Raw genomic sequence first — 20,378 nt, 5'->3', positions numbered from 1 at the left:
GTACCTATTTAATATTAATTACAAATAACTCTTAAGAAGTTAAAAGAAGTACTCTGTGAGAGTTAATATTAAAATCTAACACTGAATTAGTGTTAGTAAGTGTTAAATTATTAACTCCAGCAGATTTGATATTTGACACTTTATAAGAGTTAAATTAACACTTTCTGGTGTGGACCCATATAGACACTTTAAAAGTGTTGAATTCAAATCTGACAGTGTTAATCTGGGCCTCCTGGATTTGCTGTGTGCTCATCATTTAAAAGTGGAGTATACTTAAGTTGTTTTTTTTTGTTTTGTTTTTTTTTTGTGCTATTTTTGGTGTTAAAAGGTTTGAGAGGAAACTGCTGCAACTCTTGACTTTGTCCAGTAAAAAAAACCTTCAGACCCCCAAATGCAGACGTTTTTTCTCCTATTAAAAGTGATTTTCAGTTTGATGATTTAAACTCTATTAATACACTTGATCATTTTGCTCAATAAGCAGTTTTATCAATTCTGTCCATGTCCCCGCGTTGCAGTCGATTGCATCCAGCACTAGGTGTCCTCATCTTCCAGTGCTCTTACTTTGCGTTCAGTTGGCGGCACGGCGAGGCACTCTAAGTGGAAACACACCTGACAGGCAGGAATATATTCAGGTTTTTCGGTCCTCGTGTCAGCTGTAATCAGCATCTCTGTCCTCCGCTCCCGGTCCTCGACGAGACGTGCTGAGCAACAGAGAGGTGCTAAAGACAAAGAGCCTTCTACAAACTGAGGAGTAATTTGGTTCATCTAAATGACAAAAAGAGCCTGAATGGGTTGAGTGCTTCTGTGTGTGCAGGAGAACAGCTGTTGCTATGGAGGTAAAGCACGAGGACGCTGCATTTATTGTTGCTTGATCTATAATGCATGCAGAATATTTTGTTATATACAGCACACTCAGTTTTTATCTAACAAGTAATAATCATATATTTACAGGTGGCTGCAATTTCTATTGAAACTATTATAACAAAAAAGTTTGTTTAACTTTGTAGTTTTTCCTTTTGAGCTGTAAGTTTGTGGTTCTTGTTGTATTATTAGAAATTAAACCTTGGCCTCCTGGGGTGCCTGTACTCCAAGTATTTCTCTTAATCTGCTACAGATTAGCAGATTCTGCTGACTGGCTCATTACTCTGCCTCCTCCTTGTCTGTAGCAGTCGTTGGCTCTTCTCATCAGCAGAGCTATTTTTAAGTTTAACCCTCCTCACTGGATCCATACATCTGGCTCGCTTCCTGCTTGATTCTCATCAGACAGCTTCATGTTTTTGTGTTCGGGTGTTCTCCAACAGTGAGTGACCAACAAAATGAATTCTACATGCATATGAATTGTGCCTAATAAGCCGAGAATTTTCCCCCAGCCTTAAATATTTTATTAAAACACAGAAATGATCTTGGTGTTTCTGTAACATGGCCTCTTTTGTTACAAAACAAAAAAACAGCCAAACAATGCTGCTGCTTTTGTTCCCGCACAGAAAATGAGCTCGGATCTGTTCCTCTTTGTAGTTCTAGCAGAACTTTGGCTGATGAGCGCTGGAAGAGGAATATAGCTGGGTGAGGATGGGCTTGGGCTGAGATGTGATGATGGAAATCTTTCAACAATTGTTCTGTAGCTTGTTTACCTGACTGTTTTCTGTTTCTCAGCCCAGTTCTCTTGCTAGCATTTAGGATAATAATAATAATGATGATGATGATAATAATAATAATAATAATTTTATTATTGCCTGCATAACCGTTTGAGCTGACTGCAAACACGTGGTTCTGACATGTTGTTGAAATAAAGACCCAAACAATATTCTGGTCCATTAAATCTTCAAACTGCGGTTAGGGATCGAAAACTGGAGGACTCTCCTTGAAATGGAAACTTGTGACTCACATGGCTTTCCTGAACACCACAAAGCTTCTGATGGGATGGTTTTTCTTATGCAACAGTGATGGAATAAAGATATTGAATTCCCTTAGTGAAGGAGCAGCCTACCATAATCAATATTTAATGTGAAAATACTCCATTAACAACAAAAATCTCAGAATTTTCTACTTATACTCTACGTGTGAAATCCGTGGGCTGAAGCATTATTAAGACTCTAAATGTTTCAGAAGTCTTGCAGTTTAAGTTAATATGTTATGTATTTGTATATGCACAGGTCTGCATTTTCACCTTGTAGTTCAACTGATTGATGTGGTGGAGGCAGCTCTGCAAATAAATCTTAGTCTCAAGGAGCAATCGAGAGCAGGAGACGAGTCGAGAAAAGTCAGCGAGACAGAAGACAAGAGTGCAGAAGAAGTGAGGGGAGCCTGGTCAGGTAGAGAGGGGGGAGTGGAAGAGGAACGAGGAGAGGATGGGGGCACAGCTAACACAGCATAATTAGCCAGCGCTGCTTGGTTACCTTCCAAACAAAGCTGCTGATTTGTGCAAGCACAAGAAGAGGAGGGGAAAAGTAAGAGAGACAGTGAGACTAGAGAGGGGGGGAGGATAGAAAGAGATGAGAGGAGTGATTGCACCATGCCACACACACACACTTGAAGCTCAGTCTCCCTTGGAGACAGTGGTAAGACTGGATTGGGGCATCTCAGTGCAACTGTGGAGTCTCCACTTGGCTGCACTTCCACTGAGCTTTCTCCACTAAGCTGTGCCACTATCCAGACAGAAGGAGGACATCAGTGAGACTGAGGGGAGCAGAAAGTCTGGACCAAAGTGTTGGGATGAGGAGCTGATCTACAGCAGGAGGAGGTCTATCAAGAAGAAGAAGAAGAAGCGGGGGAGTCAGAAGTCTGAGGATGAGCTACAGCAGGAGGAGCTGCTGAGAGTGCAGCTGCAGCAGTCTGGACTCACATTCACATGTGTGTGTCCCCAGTGGAGAATGAAGAAGCATTCGGCCCGAGTGGCTCCTCTCAGCTCATACAGCACTCAGGTCCTGACCAGCCCCAACTCTGAAGGTAAACTGAAACAGCCAGAGGCCTCAGACGCCATTTAGACTATGAGTAGAACTATCTTAGGTAGGCTAATTAAAACTAGGAACAAACCTTTATTACTGAGATCACATAGTTTTACAAACAGACATGCACAGCAATGTCATATATGACATTTAAGTTTGTGCTGCATTTATTTGGAATCAAGTAAACTTAAAAATTACATCCATATGACTGTATTTATGGTGCATTTGTACTCAGTACACCCAAAAGGCTGAGAAATGTAACATTAAGCATGTTGACAGCATGATGCTGTACAATTTGGCTGCCATGTAAACAAAAAGGTAAAGTCACCTGTTTTGACATCTGTTTGCCTTGCTCAGCTGTCCCCCCTCACATCTAACTGAACATTTCTCTCCTCCCCAACTCTTCAGTAGCCTCACAAATCCCCTCCTCACCTTCAACTTTTATACAGAGATAACAGAACAATACCTCTAATCAACTTTTCACCATCACATCCATGGCGCAGCTTTCAGCCTAATTTGGATAAAGACTCAAAGCATGTGAGCTGTAGTGCGAGGGACTAACTCTGCAGACATTACTGGGAGCTTCTTATTGGATTCAGCGGGGCTCCATCAATCAGTGCTGCTGGCATGCAGCGTTAGTGGTGGGGATAAGGCGCAGAGTGGATTGAAATGTGAGTTTCCAGCAGCATGCTGCGTCACGCAGATTTGATAAGCTCTTTAAACAAGAGCAAGTGAATGATCCTATGCAACAGAGCTGCTACATCCAAATTTTTAATTTTCTATCTTATAGACAACTTTTCTAAAGAGTTAGCTTATGTTTAAAAAACAGTTAACCTATGGATGAACTTATTATTCTATCTGTTTTTCCTTTTTTGTTTTTACAAGGAATCTCGAAATATTCTAGTTTTTATTTATAGCTTTATGTGAGCAAAAAAAAAACCTAACATGAATACAGTTTTGTTTATGAGTAAATGCAAAGTTTTGATAATAAAGAAATATTACAAAACATAAAAAGAGGCCCTCTTTACTCCAGAAATATGATTCTTCCACTCAGCAAACAGCATGCTAATTAAGCTAACTGGGAATTCTTGCTGTAGCTTAATGCAATTAGACCAAATCTCTGGATCATCTTGCAGAACCTCAGCTGTGTTTGGTTTTAAATGTTCTGGTTTCACCATATATTGAGGGTGAAACCCAACTAGGAAAAAAAGTGAAACATTTTATCTGAGTTTTCTAACAAGCAACTAGAAGTCGAAAAGACAGTTTTGTTATCAGGAAGTTAGTTTGCATTTTCTGGGTATTTTTTATCACTCTTCTATAAGAAAGACATTTCAGTTTTACAGTTTGGACAGACTCAGTGCCACAGTGTGTACATTTGTGGGAACTATATACTTGAGGCCTATAATCTGTTTTTTTGTTTGCTTGTTTTCCAACTCTCTATAAGCTACTTTTTACACCAACATGATTATTTGTCAAATCTGAACACCTTTCAGATTATATAGAAACAACTTATTGTCATGTTTAAGATATCTTTCATTCATTCCATAAAGGAGTGAAGAAAATGTGCTTCCTTTATGCTATTTATTATCTCAGGGAGTCATTAAACAAAACTGTAGCTTATAACTGTAAACGATCTATAGCATCAAATATTTAAAACCAGTTACAGCACAATATTAATGAATTAATTAATGAAAATATACAGTATGAGTAACCAGTTTTATGAACAATACACACTTTTACTTACTTACTAGTTACAAGACTTTTTCCTGCAGCTTAGCTTGCCATTATTAATCTGAAATGGTATTTATTTCTCCCTAGAAAAGCATCAGAGTGCTTCATCCATAAATGCAGACACGAATCCTTCTGTGGCTTTATAATCACATCTATTTGATTGTGTTATTGTGTGCCAGCAAAGATCTAACGAATTCATTAAAGCTATATAGCAAGTTTGGCAAAACTTCAGGGCACAAAAGCTTCTTACTTTGAGATGAAAAATTTGGTGGCATTAGATAAAGCAGAGAGAAACTGGACAAATAAATGCTTTACGAAATTTAAGCCGCAATGTTCTTCCCAAACTTTCAAGCAAATATATACAGTGTTACAAGTTTATTTGGATAAGGCTTGTAAATATGACATACTTTCATGACGCACGTCCCATTACTTAACTCTCAGCTGAGATAAAATATTATCATTTGCAGTGATGAGAATCTCTGGGATTCTCTGCCAGCGAGAGGAAGTTCTGGTTTCAGTGTCTGCAGGCCAGTAGTGGAAATGGCAGAGCGTCACGAGCTGAGCTTGCAAAGAGAGAGCAAGCAGCAAGCACGTGTCATCTTTTATTCCTGCTCTGGTGTAAATTGATCAGAGGTAAAAAGAAAAAGAAAAAAAAGATAAGAACTCTCTCCGGAAATGCTTCTGGACGCAGCACTTTGAGTTTTCTACGACAGGGCCAGAAACCACTCACTCCTTCAGTCTATTTGGGCTCAAAGCCAGGTCTGCGTCTCTGATGTAAGATTAAAGTAATGCCTCCATCTGTTTATCAGTCCATCACCGAGCAGCAAGGTTGGTGTGACTTTCTTGTGGAATGTCATGTGGTTAGATTTACACTTGTTTTGTGGGCATCGGGTTTCTGCGCACACTTGACTACAATGAGTGGACGTGCTGCATCACGAGGCGGCTGAGCTATTTTTGACATAAACAGTCTGAACAGACTTTGAACATTACTTTTCCCTGATGGGTCTGCAGCAAGACATGCAAACTGAGGTTGTGATCTCAAAATGACTGATCAATAAATGCCTAATGTGTTAGGGTCTCAGACAGAGAGAAAAATTGTAGAGATAATTCTGGTGCTAATAATAACAATTATCTAATAGTTAAGAAGCAGAAAAACTCAATACCAGCAGATTTTCTTTATCTGTTTATTGTGTCCTCTTGGCTCCTTAGGAGAGGATGGTTCAGAGTCTCGTGCAGAGACACCAGGCAGTGACACCAGTGACGAGAGTCGACCCTTCCAGGCTTGTGGCAACGCGGCTCTAAAGGTGCTGGGTGGTCTTCTGATGGTGCTGTGCATTTCCTCCTCCTGGGTGGGTACCACTCAGGTGGTGAAGCTGACCTTCCAGTCATTTTCCTGTCCCTTCTTCATCTCCTGGTTCAGCAGTAACTGGAACATTCTCTTCTTCCCCGTCTACTACTCGGGACATGTTTTTACCACACGGGAGAAGCAGACCCTCACACAGAAGTTCAGGTAAACCTTAAAAAACAGCCTTTATGTTCAAAAAAAGTTAAAAAACAAAAAAAGCCTTTATGTTCAAAGTAGAAGCACAGAATCTGCCCAGTTGGATCCCTGAAACCAATTTACAGTAAGTTTCTGTCTAACAGGGAGTGCAGCAAACTCTTTGGGGAGGACGGAATGACTCTCAAGCTTTTCGTAAAAAGGACAGCCCCCTTCTCAATCCTGTGGACACTGACCAACTACCTGTATCTCTTAGCCTTGAAGAAACTCACCGCCACTGATGTCTCTGCCCTCTACTGCTGCCACAAGGCCTTTGTCTTTCTCCTGTCGTGGATCGTCCTCAAAGATCGCTTTATGGGTGTTCGGGTTTGTAGGAAATAAAAACGTCTTTTGCAGTAAATAAATACTTATGTGCGTGTCTGTTTGGCACTGATTGCCCTGAATCTCTTCCAACAGATTGTGGCAGCCATAATGGCCATCACAGGTATTGTCATGATGGCTTACGCTGATGGTTTCCATGGGGATTCTTTTGTGGGTGTGGCACTGGCTGTGGGCTCCGCCTCAACTTCGGCTCTCTACAAGGTCAGAATACCGAGGAAACACCTGGCTGAACTTTTGTGACTATGTTAACAGAAGGAAAGTTTGCTATGAGTTTCTTCTTCTTTTAACCCCTGCTAGGTGTTGTTGAAGATGTTCCTTGGCAGCGCCAACCTGGGAGAAGTAGCTCATTTTCTTTCCACGATGGGCTTCTTCAACCTTATCTTCATCTCCTGTGTGCCGCTCATCCTCTACTTCACCAGGGTAGAGCACCTGGGCTCGCTGTCTTCGATGCCCTGGGGTTACCTGTGTGGACTGGCAGGACTGTGGCTGGGTGAGAATGCCGAAATAAACCCTCGTAAAGAACAAAGAACACAGTTTCACCTTTTGTTTTTCCAGTATTGGTGCATTTTAAATTAGTTATAAGCTGTAACAGAAACATTTCCAATGATATTCACAAAATTAAAGGCCTAGCATTCTTTGAAGGAATGCATGTTTGTAGAGTTTATGTTGTGAATGACTCTCAGCTACTAACACATTGGAGTTTAGGTCAACATCTGTAAAACTAACTGAGTTTTTAGCCAGTTTTAGGTAGCCTATTTTGATTAGTCATGGTGGCAATCTTCAATTAGATTGACTCCAAACATTAATGAATAGTAGATGTACATCAATTGATTACTTTCTGAAAGTTTCATTAAAATCCATTTAGTGGTTTATTAGATATTTTGCTAACAGACATGTTTGACTCCAACAGTTAAGGCTAAAGCATAGATGTCATGCATTGAGTAGCACTTGAACTATGTGTTGTAAATGACTCAAATGCAAGAAATGCCAAATTTTAGCTTGATATCAGTAAAACTGACTGAATTATATTAATTTTTTATTTTTCTAAAGTTAGCTGGCTGTGGTAGTCTTCTTGAATTGGGTTGGATCCAAAAAGTAATCAGTTGTAGATGTACAGTCAATGATTATTTCCTGAAAGTTTATTTAAATTACATCCAGTGGTTCATGACTTATTTTGCTAACAGAGTTGTCTGCAGATAATTAATTGGACAATCTGTTAGCACTCAAAGTATCTGTTACAGATCAGTCTCAGCTACTACTACAGTAAATATAAGGTCTGTATCTGTCAAACTGACAGACCTATAGACATTTTGTGGTTTTTTAAGTTCAGTTAGGTCTGGTAGCCAACTTGAAATGGATTTACTGCAAAAGGTAATCAGTTGCAGATGTGCATCTAATGATTACTTTCTTTTCTGTACAAAATGTCAAGGCAAGACCCAAAACAACCTATTGATTTAACCACCTTAGACAGTTGATTTAATTACAAAAGAACTTGTATTAAACTCATTCTTATTCCTCAACCTCCTTCACATGTTTTGCAGTGTTTAACATCCTGGTCCACGTGGGGGTGGTGCTGACTTACCCCATCCTCATTTCTATTGGGACACTGCTCAGTGTGCCGGGCAATGCAGGTAGAATTTGTTTTTTTATATACTTATTACCTCAAATGTTTCAATTAGCATCCTTTTATTAGACCATATAGTTGTGAAAAAGGAGAAAATGGCCACACATATTGGGGTGTTTGTATTGTTAGGTCAGCACTTAGGGCAACTAAAGCAAACAGATTACACAGCAAGTCTGCCTCTCTCGTCCTGGAAATCCAATCATCAATGTGCCACAACAGACCCTGCAACTATCATCCCACTAAGGGAGGATCAGGTTGCCAGGGCGACAGTAAATGCCTGCAGACAAGTTCTTTTCTTTAACCACGATGGACTGTACGAAGGTCAGTCGGTTACAACTTGTCCCAGAGCTTCTGATCACAGAGACGGAGAGGATAAAGTGGATCTCATGTGCTGATTATAAGCTGCTCAACCCCCTGAGGTTTATCTGACTTAATGTAATTAATCTCAGTTTGTTTTTGTTTCTCTGACACCCTCCATGCTCTGCTTCTGCCCCCACCCCCCCTTTTGGTTTCCTCTTATGTTTGTGTCTCTCCTTGACTCTGCAGCGGTGGATGTGCTGAAACATGAGGTGATCTTCAGCATGGTGCGCCTGGCGGCCACCTGCATCATCTGCCTGGGATTCCTGCTCCTGCTGCTGCCGGAGGAGTGGGACTCAGTCACGCTGCGATTCTTCGCCAACATTGCAGACAAGAAGTCCGAGGAGCACGGAGAGGAACAGACAGAGTCCAGCATCAACACTAGAAGCCACAGTCGAGCAAATGGCACCGTCTCCATTCCCTTAGCATGACATGGCTGACTTCTTCCATAAAGCACTGTTAACAAATCTTCAAGCTCTGTCTGCTTCCACCCTGAAGGCGCAGCAGGACACTCGCTTCACACGAACGCCTAATTCAGGGAGACAGGAAGCACTGGCTTGAAATGAATTTTGGACCTCTGTCACTTCACAGCAGCAGGGAGAAATGAGAACACTTACAGACCACGCAAACCAAAAGGTTGAAAGTGGAGTTTACTTTCCAGAAACACTTGCAACGCTTCATCCAATGTCCCGCGCGCACCCAAAGCAAGAGCTGGCTGGCTTCTCCTGACATGCTTTGCGGACTGTATTCTGTGAATATAAATCATAGCAGGGCCAGTTTGGCTCAGTTTATTTATATTTATTTCAATCTGACCTAATAAGAGTTTTGGTTTTCTGTCTTGCTGAATTGTATTACTTACAAAAATGGCAGTTATGCTTAATTTATGCTCTTTTGGTTTTATAATAAAAGACAAAAAACCCTTCACATCATGTAGTCAAAGAAAGACTGTATGTGGCCAAGGTTATACTGTATTTGACATTTTGATGAGAATCAGCTAGAATGGTTAAACTGTAGGGTATGAAAACTAGGACATCAAAAACTGAAAACTTTATAGGACTTGAAAGGTTAAGTAGCAGCCATGTTCTGCTAACCAAAAGTATTTGATGACCAGATTGTATGAAAGTGGGAGCATCTCTATTAAAAACAGAAGCTTTGTCTTTATTTCCTGCTTTGGAGCCTTCTGGTGTGTATGAGAGAAGCTGCCCATCAGTCTGTTGAGGTTTGAGGTATGCAGCACATAAAAAGGCCATTTGAGGTACAAATTATTTGAAATATATCATCGTATACAGAGAGAATGATTATTTATATGTGCAAAATACTTAAGACAATTTTCTAATCTTCCCAGAAGAAAAAGCACGGCAGTAGAGGGTTGATGATTTGGGCCTTAGGTACGTTGTGGTTATTTCATCAACCACAAACCTTTTTCTTCACCAAAGTACTTTAGAGAGAAATGTGAGGCCATCTGTTTCACAGCTGAAGCTCGACTCAAACTACAACAGGATAAAATATCTCAAACATGCTGTTATACAAGAAAATGGCTGAAATAACAATAACAATAATAACAATAATAATAATAAACAAGTAGAGCATTGTAGGTTCTTTAAAAAAATAACTTAAAAGATCTCTGCATAATTAAATCTAGATTTATTCCACAGGCCCAAGTTATTGCTCCTAAGATGCTTGTGAAAGTTACTGAATTATAGTTGGACTCATTTTTTCCCACACAATTCTTGTGTATTTTGGCTCAATATTTCTGAGACAAATAGTTGGCATGATGTAAAATGTAAAGTGTTGCTGTTTTTCTGATTGTAATAACCTAATTTTAACTTAATAAGAAGGTCAGTAGTGCTGGTATTTATTCTTTTTTATTAGATTTTAAGCTAGTTTGAGGTAATTCCTAAAACACATTGAATCAAATATGAATCTTACAATTACTCTCTTGATGATATGACAAAATATTGGCATAGAAATTATAATTATTTAGTTTTTTAATTTAAGTTGAAAGTGGGTTCACTCCACTTTAATGGCTAAAAATGGAAACATCCCTTTAGAGAATCAAATCAAATCAAATTTATTTATATAGCACATTTAAAACAACTGCGGATGGCCAAAGTGCTGCACAAAAAAACAACAAAAAAGAACCATGCGCCAAAACATTTTTGACAGAACCTAGCATTCTGATTCAATTAGTAAACATAATATCAATATCAAATAATACTTTTTAAATGATGATGGAGTCCTTTCTGTCACACACACACACACAGACACACACACAGACACACACACACACACACACACACACCCCTAAGAGACACATCATCATGTTGGAGTGCAGTCAATGAGTTGAGACCTCTAATGAGCCATTTTCTGAGATGACAGATTCAGCTAAACAATAGCAGTGATATTTTAACACAATAAAATAAATGAGGTGGAGGAAGAAAAATAATTCATGACACTTAATTCCATAATTGCTCCTTTTTCTCATCCGGATGACGATAACATCCGTTAATCAGAGGGGAAAGTGAAAGGCTGCTTTAGTTTAGCCACAGCAACACATTTTTGTTTACATAAACAAACTACTTGGGAGAGCAAAGTAAGCAGAATATGTAAAGAAGGAACAGCAAACATCTTCTATAAGGATAGGCCATAAATTGATTTTGCTTAAGTGCAACATTTGCTAAAAACGTCCCAACAATCGACAACAGAGCTCAAGACAAAAGCCTTGCTTGTTGTTATACAAAATCCTATAGATTTTTAATAAATGAATAAAATACTTACAAACCCCAGAGTCTACACTAAAAAATAAAAGATTTTTCCTTATTACAATGTCACACATTTGCATCAAGTCTGCCAAAAAATGCTGGAACAGTATTTCTCATTTTATAAGTTTTCTGTGAAAAACCACAAAGGGGACATTCATTCATTCTGCTCCATGTGCAGATATTTTTGTGAAGAAACAAAAAGCAGCAAAACTGCAAAAGTAAACAAAAATGTGAGCCGAGCCTTTTTCTGCTCTCCAAAATGCCTCCATACAAGAACATAAACCTTAACTAGACTTGTACTAATGCTACGATGACATAACATTTTCCTTCTTTTTAAAAAAAATCTTTTTACGGAAAATCCCTTAATGGCTGAAAACAAAACACATCTAAATGAACATAAAATTAACTATTTAAAGTAACTACAGATCAAACTAGTGTGTCTAAAGTTCAGATTAACATTTTCTGACCAAGACTCTTCAGCCACAATAACCTGTGAAGCTGTACAGAACATTTTAAAAAGCAGCACTTGGAGCTAAAAGCTAACCTCTGTTTGCACACAGCTAACAAAGACCAGGGATGTTTAGCAAGTGTGACATTTACCCTCTGTTACTGTGTTTACATTTCAAAATTAGCTCTGAAGCAGATGATTCTTCTGGGGGATTGCAAACTGAATAGATCAGCACCTAAAAGCTTATTTCCATGGTGGTGGAACTTTGGGCTGCAGAACTTCATGGCAATCCATCTAATAAACACAGTGAAACAATATCTCAGTCAGTAACTAGCAGGATGACAGATTACCATGCCTGAAGCCATGACACTTGAGAGACTAATAACATTTATGTAACAGAAAGTCCTTAACTTGATTGTTTCATAGTATAATAAACAAAAAAAAAGAGTTCAACATGGAGCTTTTGGCACAAACTATACCAGTGCTTGTGGGTTTTGTGCTTTCATGAACACTACACGAGTCTTATTTTATAATGACTTACCAGTTTTCTAATGAACCTGCTCCCCCAGCCTTCTGGGTTTTCAGACACCAAAGGGGGGGTGCAGGAAAATAACAGGTTCTTTGAAGCATTAACTTATGAGTTACAGAGTAACCAACAGGGAGGGTTACCATAGAAACCAAGATCCTTGTAATGACAGAGGCAAACATCAAAACGAGGAATGGAGTGCACGCCTCCGTTTTTAACCACAATCCAAAGTGTTTCTTGTATATTTTTACTTTGGAACAAACATCAAGCCTGCCAGGAGGGAAGAGTTTGTTTAGAAGCTGCAGGATTATTTGGAATGAAGTAGATTTTTGTAAAAGTTACTTTTTTTCTGTGGGACAAACTTCATTTTGTCCCACAAAGTATGCTGTTACCTATAGAAAGGGTCAAATATAGACCCAAGGAGTCAACATTCAGACACTTCTAATAGACCTGGACCTATGAATGCTCAAATGAAACTGAGAAAACGACTCTGTAAAGGCGAGAAACTCCACTATTACATCTTGATTTAACTTGTCACCATTTGGGAAAGAGAGAAAAACTATGGGCTCCACTGACTCCAGACCCAGAGGGTGTAAAATAACTCCCTGTAATAGTTTGCGAGAAAAAGGGGAGATAACCAGACGGCAGTGGTCTGCACCACTCTCTGTGGACCTGCCAACAGGATCTACAGGATCTTTGGGACAGAGGACTATCTTACTCCCACTGAAACAAGAAACAACCTGTTTATCACCTTCAGGTGAGTCCGTGCCAGGTGTTAAATTTTAATCAGTCTTTTATCTTAAAACCCAAAAAGGAGATTTGATTTTTTTTTTCTTTTTTTGCAGGGCAGGGGCAGGAGATATGGGGATGTCCACCTGTTTTTTACAACAGGACAAACGGGCGCCAGAGGAGTGATTCAGGTAAAGCATCTCGACAAAGTATGGACGAGGTGGAGTGCATATGGCATAAATAATTCATATCGTACACTTTTACATTTAAAAAGGTTTGCTTAAAAAACCGAGAGGGAAAACTAGGAGAGGGGAGAGGTATCCGTGAGCTGTGACTGTAAAGCCTTTCCTCTTCTCTCCCTGTGGGTCTGATTTAAGTGTACGTGGAGTGGAAAGTGTGGTTGAGAGTCTAAAGGCATGGCTGGCCCTTGATGGGATCTATTTTCAGCACCCAGTGAACAAAAAACGTCTACACTATTTAAATGAAGAAGCAAAGTGTTGATCGCATTGTGATTTTATGGAATCATTTCCTTTAAATCAACTCACCTCTTATAATCTTGTCATATTTTCTTAGAGTAATAGCTAACAGTTAACTATCAACTACTTGCTTCGTGTGTCATTTAGAGGAAAAGTTACTGAAAACCCATCATCATCATCAGCAGCAGCAGCAGAAGTGAATTTACATTCGACATGCCAGAGAAATCAGAAAACCTAAGATGGTATGGTTTTAAACCTTTATTTTCTCACAAACCTGACATTCACAAACTCTTTTTTTTAAACTAATCACTTGATTTCGTCCTTTAGTTGGAGATCCAAACGGATCCAGAGGACAAAACTTCCTCAGAGATAAAACGTCTCCTGGGACAAAGCCAAAATGAAATGGTTGCACTTCCTGGAATTGGCATCTTGTCTTCTTGTCAACAAAGAGAGAAGTCTAGTCCAACATACAACTTAAGTAAAATGCTGATTACATGAGGAAGGAACAACTGATCAAATGTTGACAACTGGAGGCGGCTGAAAGTAAAAGAGTAAAGTATGATGTGTGATCAGAATGAGTCTGAAACTGTCCAAACAGAAAGATAAGACGGAGCAAAAGTGTTTTTTGTATTTAGAAATCTGGATCAGAATAACAACCTCAAACTAATTAATGCAGCTTGAATCATCTTGGTAAACTTGCACAAAGTTTACAAAAATTAATGTTTTGTCATAAATCTTGCCCTCTATTGTACAACACAATTTCCAAAACATTTGAGTTGTTCTTTAAAATGCATATAAAACCAAATGCATATGATAATCTGTCAAAAGTCTAAGTATTAGTTGTAAAACCAGAGAAATTGTTTTTTTTTTTAAATAAATGTTTGCTCAATTTTATTTTTGATACCAGCAACACAGTTCAGAAAAGTTGAGACAAGGTCATGTTTATGATTACTTTGCAGCACTTCTTATCTCAGTCTGCTCTTACATTATTACTACCCATCATCATTTGTCACTAAAACCACTCTGATGAGTCAGGGTTTGGCCAAAAAAACAACTGGGAGTATCCGGGATTGTTTGGCACCAGGACATTAATAAAAGATTCCCCAGTCCGTGTGGATTAGGGCTTGTTTCCGCCGCCATCAGATCCTAACAGAATGATACCCTGGAGGTTCAGAGACTGCAGTGAACACCTCAGACTCTGTAATGTTCTTCAAACTCTTTGCTAAGCTGTTTTCGCTGGACAGGAGTAAGTATTGGTCTGCAGAAATGTTTAGATGACAAAAGTCAAAGCGGCAAACATGTTAATGCATTGAAGCAGGTTTTTCAAGGAGAACTTTGTGGATTAAGTCTATCACTGTTAGTTTGCAGACAGTTTTTGTAAACTAAAAAGGCCTTATATTCATGTTTATAGTAGTATTTCAACAGCTCAATTAACTAATTAATCTTTTTTTTTAATTAAAGCGTCAAATGTTTTCATTGCATTACAGGTCTGGACTGAAGGAAACCCAGCTTTGAATGATATAAATGGATTTGTGTTGTTTTTCTGAACTGAACAAGGCCTTGTATGATAATGTTGCATCATTTTAAAATCTAAATAAACAACTAAACCTTCTATATGTTTTATTTGCTTATGTAACAGCTTTTTAATGTCATTATTTATTGAAAATGAGCATTTTTTATACACAACATTCCTCTGATGCAACATTTGTTGTGCTGCATACCAATGAATGAATTTGTAAACTATTACTCTCTATTTTTGTTTTTTGTTAGTGTCACAATGTTTTTCTAAAAGTAGTTTACTTTTAGTTTAGTTGTAAAATATTCTATTTAACTTTTCAGAACTTCTTCCTCGGCTGTGCTTTGTTCCCTGAGTTTGTGGCGCCCTCTACAGGAGAAAGTGATGCATTTATCAAGAACTCAACCACATGATAACAAATCTCCAAAAATGAACTTAATCCAAATATCTAATGACAAAGCTTATGGTTTGATATTGGAAATATAGCTGAGAATAACCCCCTGACGATTTTTTTTTTGGTAGATATTGTGGCCTTTGAAACAAAGCAAAAGCCTCTCCAATAAGAATCAGATAAAAACAGGAAACTGTTAAATGTTCTGTCACTATTTAAGTATTCTCCCTGAGGCAGAGTCTTAATAAACCTAAAGAGAAAGATAGGAAACGGACTCCTACCAAACACCCGGGGCCACTGTGGTAACAAAAGCCTGGTCCTCGGACACAGCATGTCAGATGAAACAATAACAAAATCACATCACACAGCCGGGGAACTTAAGACAGAAAAGATCATCTGCATGTGGCAAGGAAAAAATTCCTAACAAAGAAAAAAAAAAGCAGCATTAAATTGCATTAAAGAAATCAAAACAATTACATTGGAGCTTTTATTATCTGCCACTGGATGTCATTATTGGGCTGAGAGACAAAGTAAATGTTCACAATAAAGTGGAGAACAAATGCCTGTTTATTCACTGTAACATGTAATTTTATGATGACTATAAAAATCCACAGTGCTACTTTGCTTTCACAGTTTTGTTTTGACCTATTTAATTAATGTGATGTTTAGCAAACTCGGGTATTTTGGTAGATTAATGTAAACAAGAGTATTCAAAGATGAAATACATGAATGATTATAAAAAAAAACAACACAATTAACTGCCCAAAGGTTTGGATTGAAGGCACTGGGGCAGAGCAACACTTTTAAATGATCTGCTTAGCAAGCTATTGAATCAACAAAGCGACGTCTGCCAGTAAGAGGCCACTGATTGCAGACTTGAGGAGCCAGACTGACCACATATAGCGACACCGAGGAGATTTAGAGTGGCCCAACTCTTCAAAAAAAAAAAAAAAAAACCTTCTCCTTTTCCAGTTCGCTAGCCACACACACTGGACCTTAAAGCCAAATTATTGTGTAGGTGGGGGAAGACCCATGAGGTCTCGGTGTCTGCCACTCCGCACTGCTACATAAAAAGAAGGTGAAGGATGCCGTGTGAGCAATTGGTTCCAATTGACAGAGGATTGGTCATGGTCAGCCTTCTGAGTGGAAATCCACGTGAGAATGTAGCATTTGGACCAGCAAGGGGCACAAGAGGCCAACGGCAGACAATGAGGCCAGTCAGAGGAGACTGGCTGCTGTGGAAATGTGGAGCACAATCTCCTCTGATTTAACCCTTCTTCAGCTAGTTATTTATTCTGCCTAATAAACTCAGATGTAGCCTGTGGAGTGATAAATATCACAGAGTAACCTGCATATCTGATAATATACAGAAGTAACATTCAATTTAATTTTTGAGGCGTTGTTTTGTTTTTTTGGAACTCAGCATCAAATTGTGTTAAATCAAGAGAGGTCAAATCATATGCAGCACGTTCTACATTACATGACTTTAAGTACCTCTCCAACCTCCAACAGGAACTCAACCATTACTATTCTTGTGGCTTTTTCACCAATTAGGCAGGTCCTGCTCACTGAAAGGGACAGGCTGCTTTTAAGTCTCCGAGGGCCAAAGGGTCAGTGCTCAATCAGTCTGCTTGGAGAGGTTGTGTGTTTGAAAGCCCCACTAGTTGACAGGCCAAAGATACGGGTGGGGGNGGTGATTGGTGAGGGTAAGGAGCCTTGCCAACATAAAAAAAGAAGCCTTTTGTAGCCAAGATACTAGCCAGGGCAGCTTGGGCTCTCACAGTCCAGCCACCCCTCCCCTTCAGGCCTACAGCAGCTGATGACAAGACCCCAGCTGCTAATTATACGGCTGATGGAGAGTCACTCAAGTGGGACTGTCAGAGCAAGGGGTGGCCTTGTGTCTGCAAATTTGATGGAAAGTTGGGGGTGTGGAGCTAAACTACAGGGGTAGTTTTTTTTTTTTTTTATTATTATTTTTTAAAGATGGTGAACTCTCAACATAACTGGCCATTGCTAGAAGAAAAAAACAAACAAATTTATAGTTTCATTTGTCTAAATTTCCTCTATTTTAGAATCCTTCAGTCCAACATAACTTAAACAAATCTGCGCAAGTTGGTCACGTGACACAGTTTGTCCTTAGCTGAGACTTCAGTCTTTTTAATTCCCACTCTCACTCGCCACCTTTCCATCAAGCTTCTCCTTAAGGATTCCTGCTACACCATCATCTGGCCATTGGACACTGGAGCAGTACCTGTTGAGTTCCATATGAAGTACTCTTTGGACAGAAGTTCTCTGGCTGAGGACCAAAACGAAAGATTATTTTCAGTTTCGTATATGACACAACAAACATTTGGACACAGAAAACTGCAGGCTTACATGTTAAAATCCGTGGTTTGGCAGAAGAATAAACTTGTACCAAATGCTGGTCCACATAGCACCCAGACAATGTGATCTCAGGCACTTTAAAGAGCAACTGTTAAGAAAAAGGTGAACTTGTCAAAACACTTTTTTTGCCTAAAGGTTAGATACTTCTTATACATTTAATTGTACATTAACAAAATGGAATGTGTGATATCAATCAAAGATTTTGGTTCTTTTTTCAAATTTTAGCAAGTAAATAACACCTAAACCTCTTCATGTTTGCTAGCATCAGTGCCAGAATCTCTTTATATGTTATGAGAAAGAATAAGATGGCATTACAGAAGGAAAAAAGCTTCAATATCATAACATTTTTTTATTTTTTGGGGGGTGGGGGGCTGAAATGCAGGAACGAATGTAAATCATCAGAATGAAATGCAACTGATGAGTCAAAAGGTTAAGCTTCTTGGGTTTAAAGTCAGTGTTTTTAAATATTATTTTCCATACAGGCCACTAAAACATTTTTCTTACAAGTTCTTATTAGATTATGAAACAACAGATGACAACTTACCTTAATGTATGCAGTAAGTCCTGTGCAGAGGGGGTCAGAAGGCCCAGGTGAGACCCCAGAAAAAATGATCTTGGCATTGAGCGTTACTTCACGAGACTTTGGGAACTTTTGACCTATATATCAATGAGATCATAAATAGCTGTTAGCTTCTTTTTCAACAATACAGCTGCAGTAAAAATTATATTTTAAATATTGATTCTCATAAAGCCAATATGTACCCAAAGCCCAGACCAGTAGGTTTTTCTCCTTTGTCACCTCTACTTGTCCAGAGCTCACCTTCACATCAACATTACCCATCTGATTCCTGAACAAAACACACATATAGATTAGTTGACCTACAATTAACTCATCACTTATCACCTAAACATCTCAACTGTTGGTCCCCTTAATTATCAATAATCCCTGTGGCGTAAGACATTTTTTGTTCTTCTGCACCGTTTACCTGTTGAAGAATGGCAGTTGTGCCTCACAGTACTCAAACGTGTTCTTCACCGTTTCATGAAGTTTGAGGGACACAAGCACACAAAGCTGGTTATCTTCTTCCTTCAGCCGATACAAACCGAGGATGGGGGGAACAGGGACCTGAAAGAAAATTTTAAAAGAAGTTTTTAAAAAGAATTTTTTGACACAAATGTATGCATCATAAAGCCCTTGTGTTCACATTTCTACCTGAGAAGTGTAGCTGCATAGTCTGAAGGGCTCCAGAGGAGGAGAGAAGGGGAACTTATAGGGCCCGGAGAAAGCCGAGCTGTCCATATTATCAACACTGCTGGCTGTCAGGATACTAGAATCCAGTGAGGTTACGCAGGGATGGACCAGGATGTCCTGCAGTGGAGAGCCATTCTGAGGCAGTGAGAGGGTCACTGTCACATTTGGGAGCACCCCTTCTACTTCACACTGTTGACAGACAGGAAGAATGATGGAAAATGAAGCAGGCAAACATTTATGTGATTAACTATTTACCTTTACATTGTGCACTTACTTTGCATGTCACAGTGCCATAAACATCCCACAAGTCCTGTCTGCTCTGGTTACCGTACTGCATGGAACGCACAGTTTCAACCACTGCTACATTTACCATGGCTCGACCTCGATGCAGGCCTGTTTTCCAGGCAGGCTGCTTCTGGGTACCAGCAGAGGTGGCTACCGTTGATGTAGCAGGTACCCCCACTAGCGGAACATCAAGGGGTGTGCCAAGTGGACAGACCTGCAGCAGAACAGAAGGCAGCATTGCCAGACGAGAGGCAAGCCCGTCACCATCAGGCTTGGCCCCTGAGCCAAGGAGAAAAGTTTGCAGGCCTGCCAGAAAAGTGAGACCCTGTGACACTGACAACAGGCTGGCAAGAGGTGGCCGTGGCTCAGAGGGAACATCTACTAATGGTAGGCAAGCCAGGATGAGGGACCCCTGGGAGACTGACAGGACCGGCCAAAGCGTTTCCTTTCCATTCAGAGGCAGCTCCAGAGCTGGTGATCTAGGACGGTAAATGCAATCATCTCTTTGAGCTACATAAGGCTTGTTAGGGCTGGAAAGACCCAACTCTAAGAGAATGAGCTGCAGGACAGGACTATCCTCTGGGACTGCTACATAAGAAGAACCTGCCAGTCTTTTTGCACGGTACTCCACGGTAGGAAACCTCCTGTGAGGGGGAGACAGAAAAGATGATCAAATACACTTTATATTTATTTTGTAACCTTTATTTATATAGATACAGTAATCTAATTGTGATACGAAACAGAGACCCGTTTTACACCTAGAGATATTGGCAGTCCAAAAACGTATCTGCTGGTTTTTAATATCAAAATAAACGAGGAAGGGGTCTGGTATAAGAAGAATTAAAAGCGAGTTACAAACCTTGAAAAGCGTATTGATCCATTTTCTCCTTTTTCATGGGAAACAATCCACAAAGCACGTAAACTCATTTGTCCGGCTGCAGTAAAATGCAAAAGTATGATAAATCGATGTGGTCATTTGTTAATATTTACATATTTTCGGATAGGTTTTAACTGCTCCTTTTCTCAAGAGAAGCGGCTTCCTGTTGTTGTCTCACGTGACAGCTACGGCCAA

General features: G+C 39.5%; 2 protein-coding genes and 1 long non-coding RNA gene across 8 annotated transcripts in view; 2 read left to right on the top strand and 1 right to left on the bottom strand.

The window, feature by feature from the left end:
- Nucleotides 1–9,687, top strand: part of slc35f4 (solute carrier family 35 member F4) — a 14,950-nt gene extending 5,263 nt beyond the window's left edge. Inside the window, exons 1-8 of one of the 6 annotated variants that reach the window (XM_025004911.2) lie at nt 409–836; nt 5,886–5,980; nt 6,097–6,186; nt 6,321–6,540; nt 6,631–6,756; nt 6,853–7,045; nt 8,097–8,186; nt 8,726–9,687. In XM_025004911.2, coding sequence (XP_024860679.1) covers nt 6,352–6,540; nt 6,631–6,756; nt 6,853–7,045; nt 8,097–8,186; nt 8,726–8,967 — 840 coding nt within the window. In that variant the 5' untranslated portion in view covers nt 409–836; nt 5,886–5,980; nt 6,097–6,186; nt 6,321–6,351 and the 3' untranslated portion in view covers nt 8,968–9,687. Of the gene's footprint in view, nt 1–408; nt 837–2,151; nt 2,947–5,885; nt 6,187–6,320; nt 6,541–6,630; nt 6,757–6,852; nt 7,046–8,096; nt 8,187–8,725 lie in introns of those variants that run through there. The other 5 variants (XM_037977727.1, XM_037977728.1, XM_037977726.1 and 2 more) reach the window with 5 other exon arrangements.
- Nucleotides 9,688–12,451: 2,764 nt separating this feature from the next.
- Nucleotides 12,452–15,089, top strand: LOC108234462. Its single transcript, XR_001808526.3, has 4 exons — nt 12,452–13,029; nt 13,118–13,192; nt 13,625–13,719; nt 13,805–15,089. It is a non-coding gene; the product is annotated as an uncharacterized LOC108234462 (long non-coding RNA).
- Nucleotides 15,090–17,290: 2,201 nt separating this feature from the next.
- On the bottom strand, nt 17,291–20,362 carry ap5m1 (adaptor related protein complex 5 subunit mu 1). Its single transcript, XM_017411826.2, has 8 exons — nt 20,166–20,362; nt 19,296–19,950; nt 18,983–19,210; nt 18,756–18,895; nt 18,532–18,617; nt 18,314–18,426; nt 17,761–17,857; nt 17,291–17,680 (listed from the first exon to the last, which is right to left on the bottom strand). Exons 1-8 carry the CDS (start codon nt 20,231–20,233, stop codon nt 17,598–17,600), a joined length of 1,470 nt encoding a protein of 489 aa, XP_017267315.1. The 5' UTR covers nt 20,234–20,362; the 3' UTR covers nt 17,291–17,597.
- Nucleotides 20,363–20,378: the final 16 nt, after the last annotated feature.

This window comes from Kryptolebias marmoratus, linkage group LG10 (genome assembly GCF_001649575.2).
Source record: "Kryptolebias marmoratus isolate JLee-2015 linkage group LG10, ASM164957v2, whole genome shotgun sequence".
Taxonomy (NCBI): Eukaryota; Metazoa; Chordata; class Actinopteri; order Cyprinodontiformes; family Rivulidae; genus Kryptolebias; species Kryptolebias marmoratus.
The sequence above is the reverse complement of the archived record's forward strand: the minus strand, read 5'-3'. Positions and strand labels throughout refer to the sequence as shown.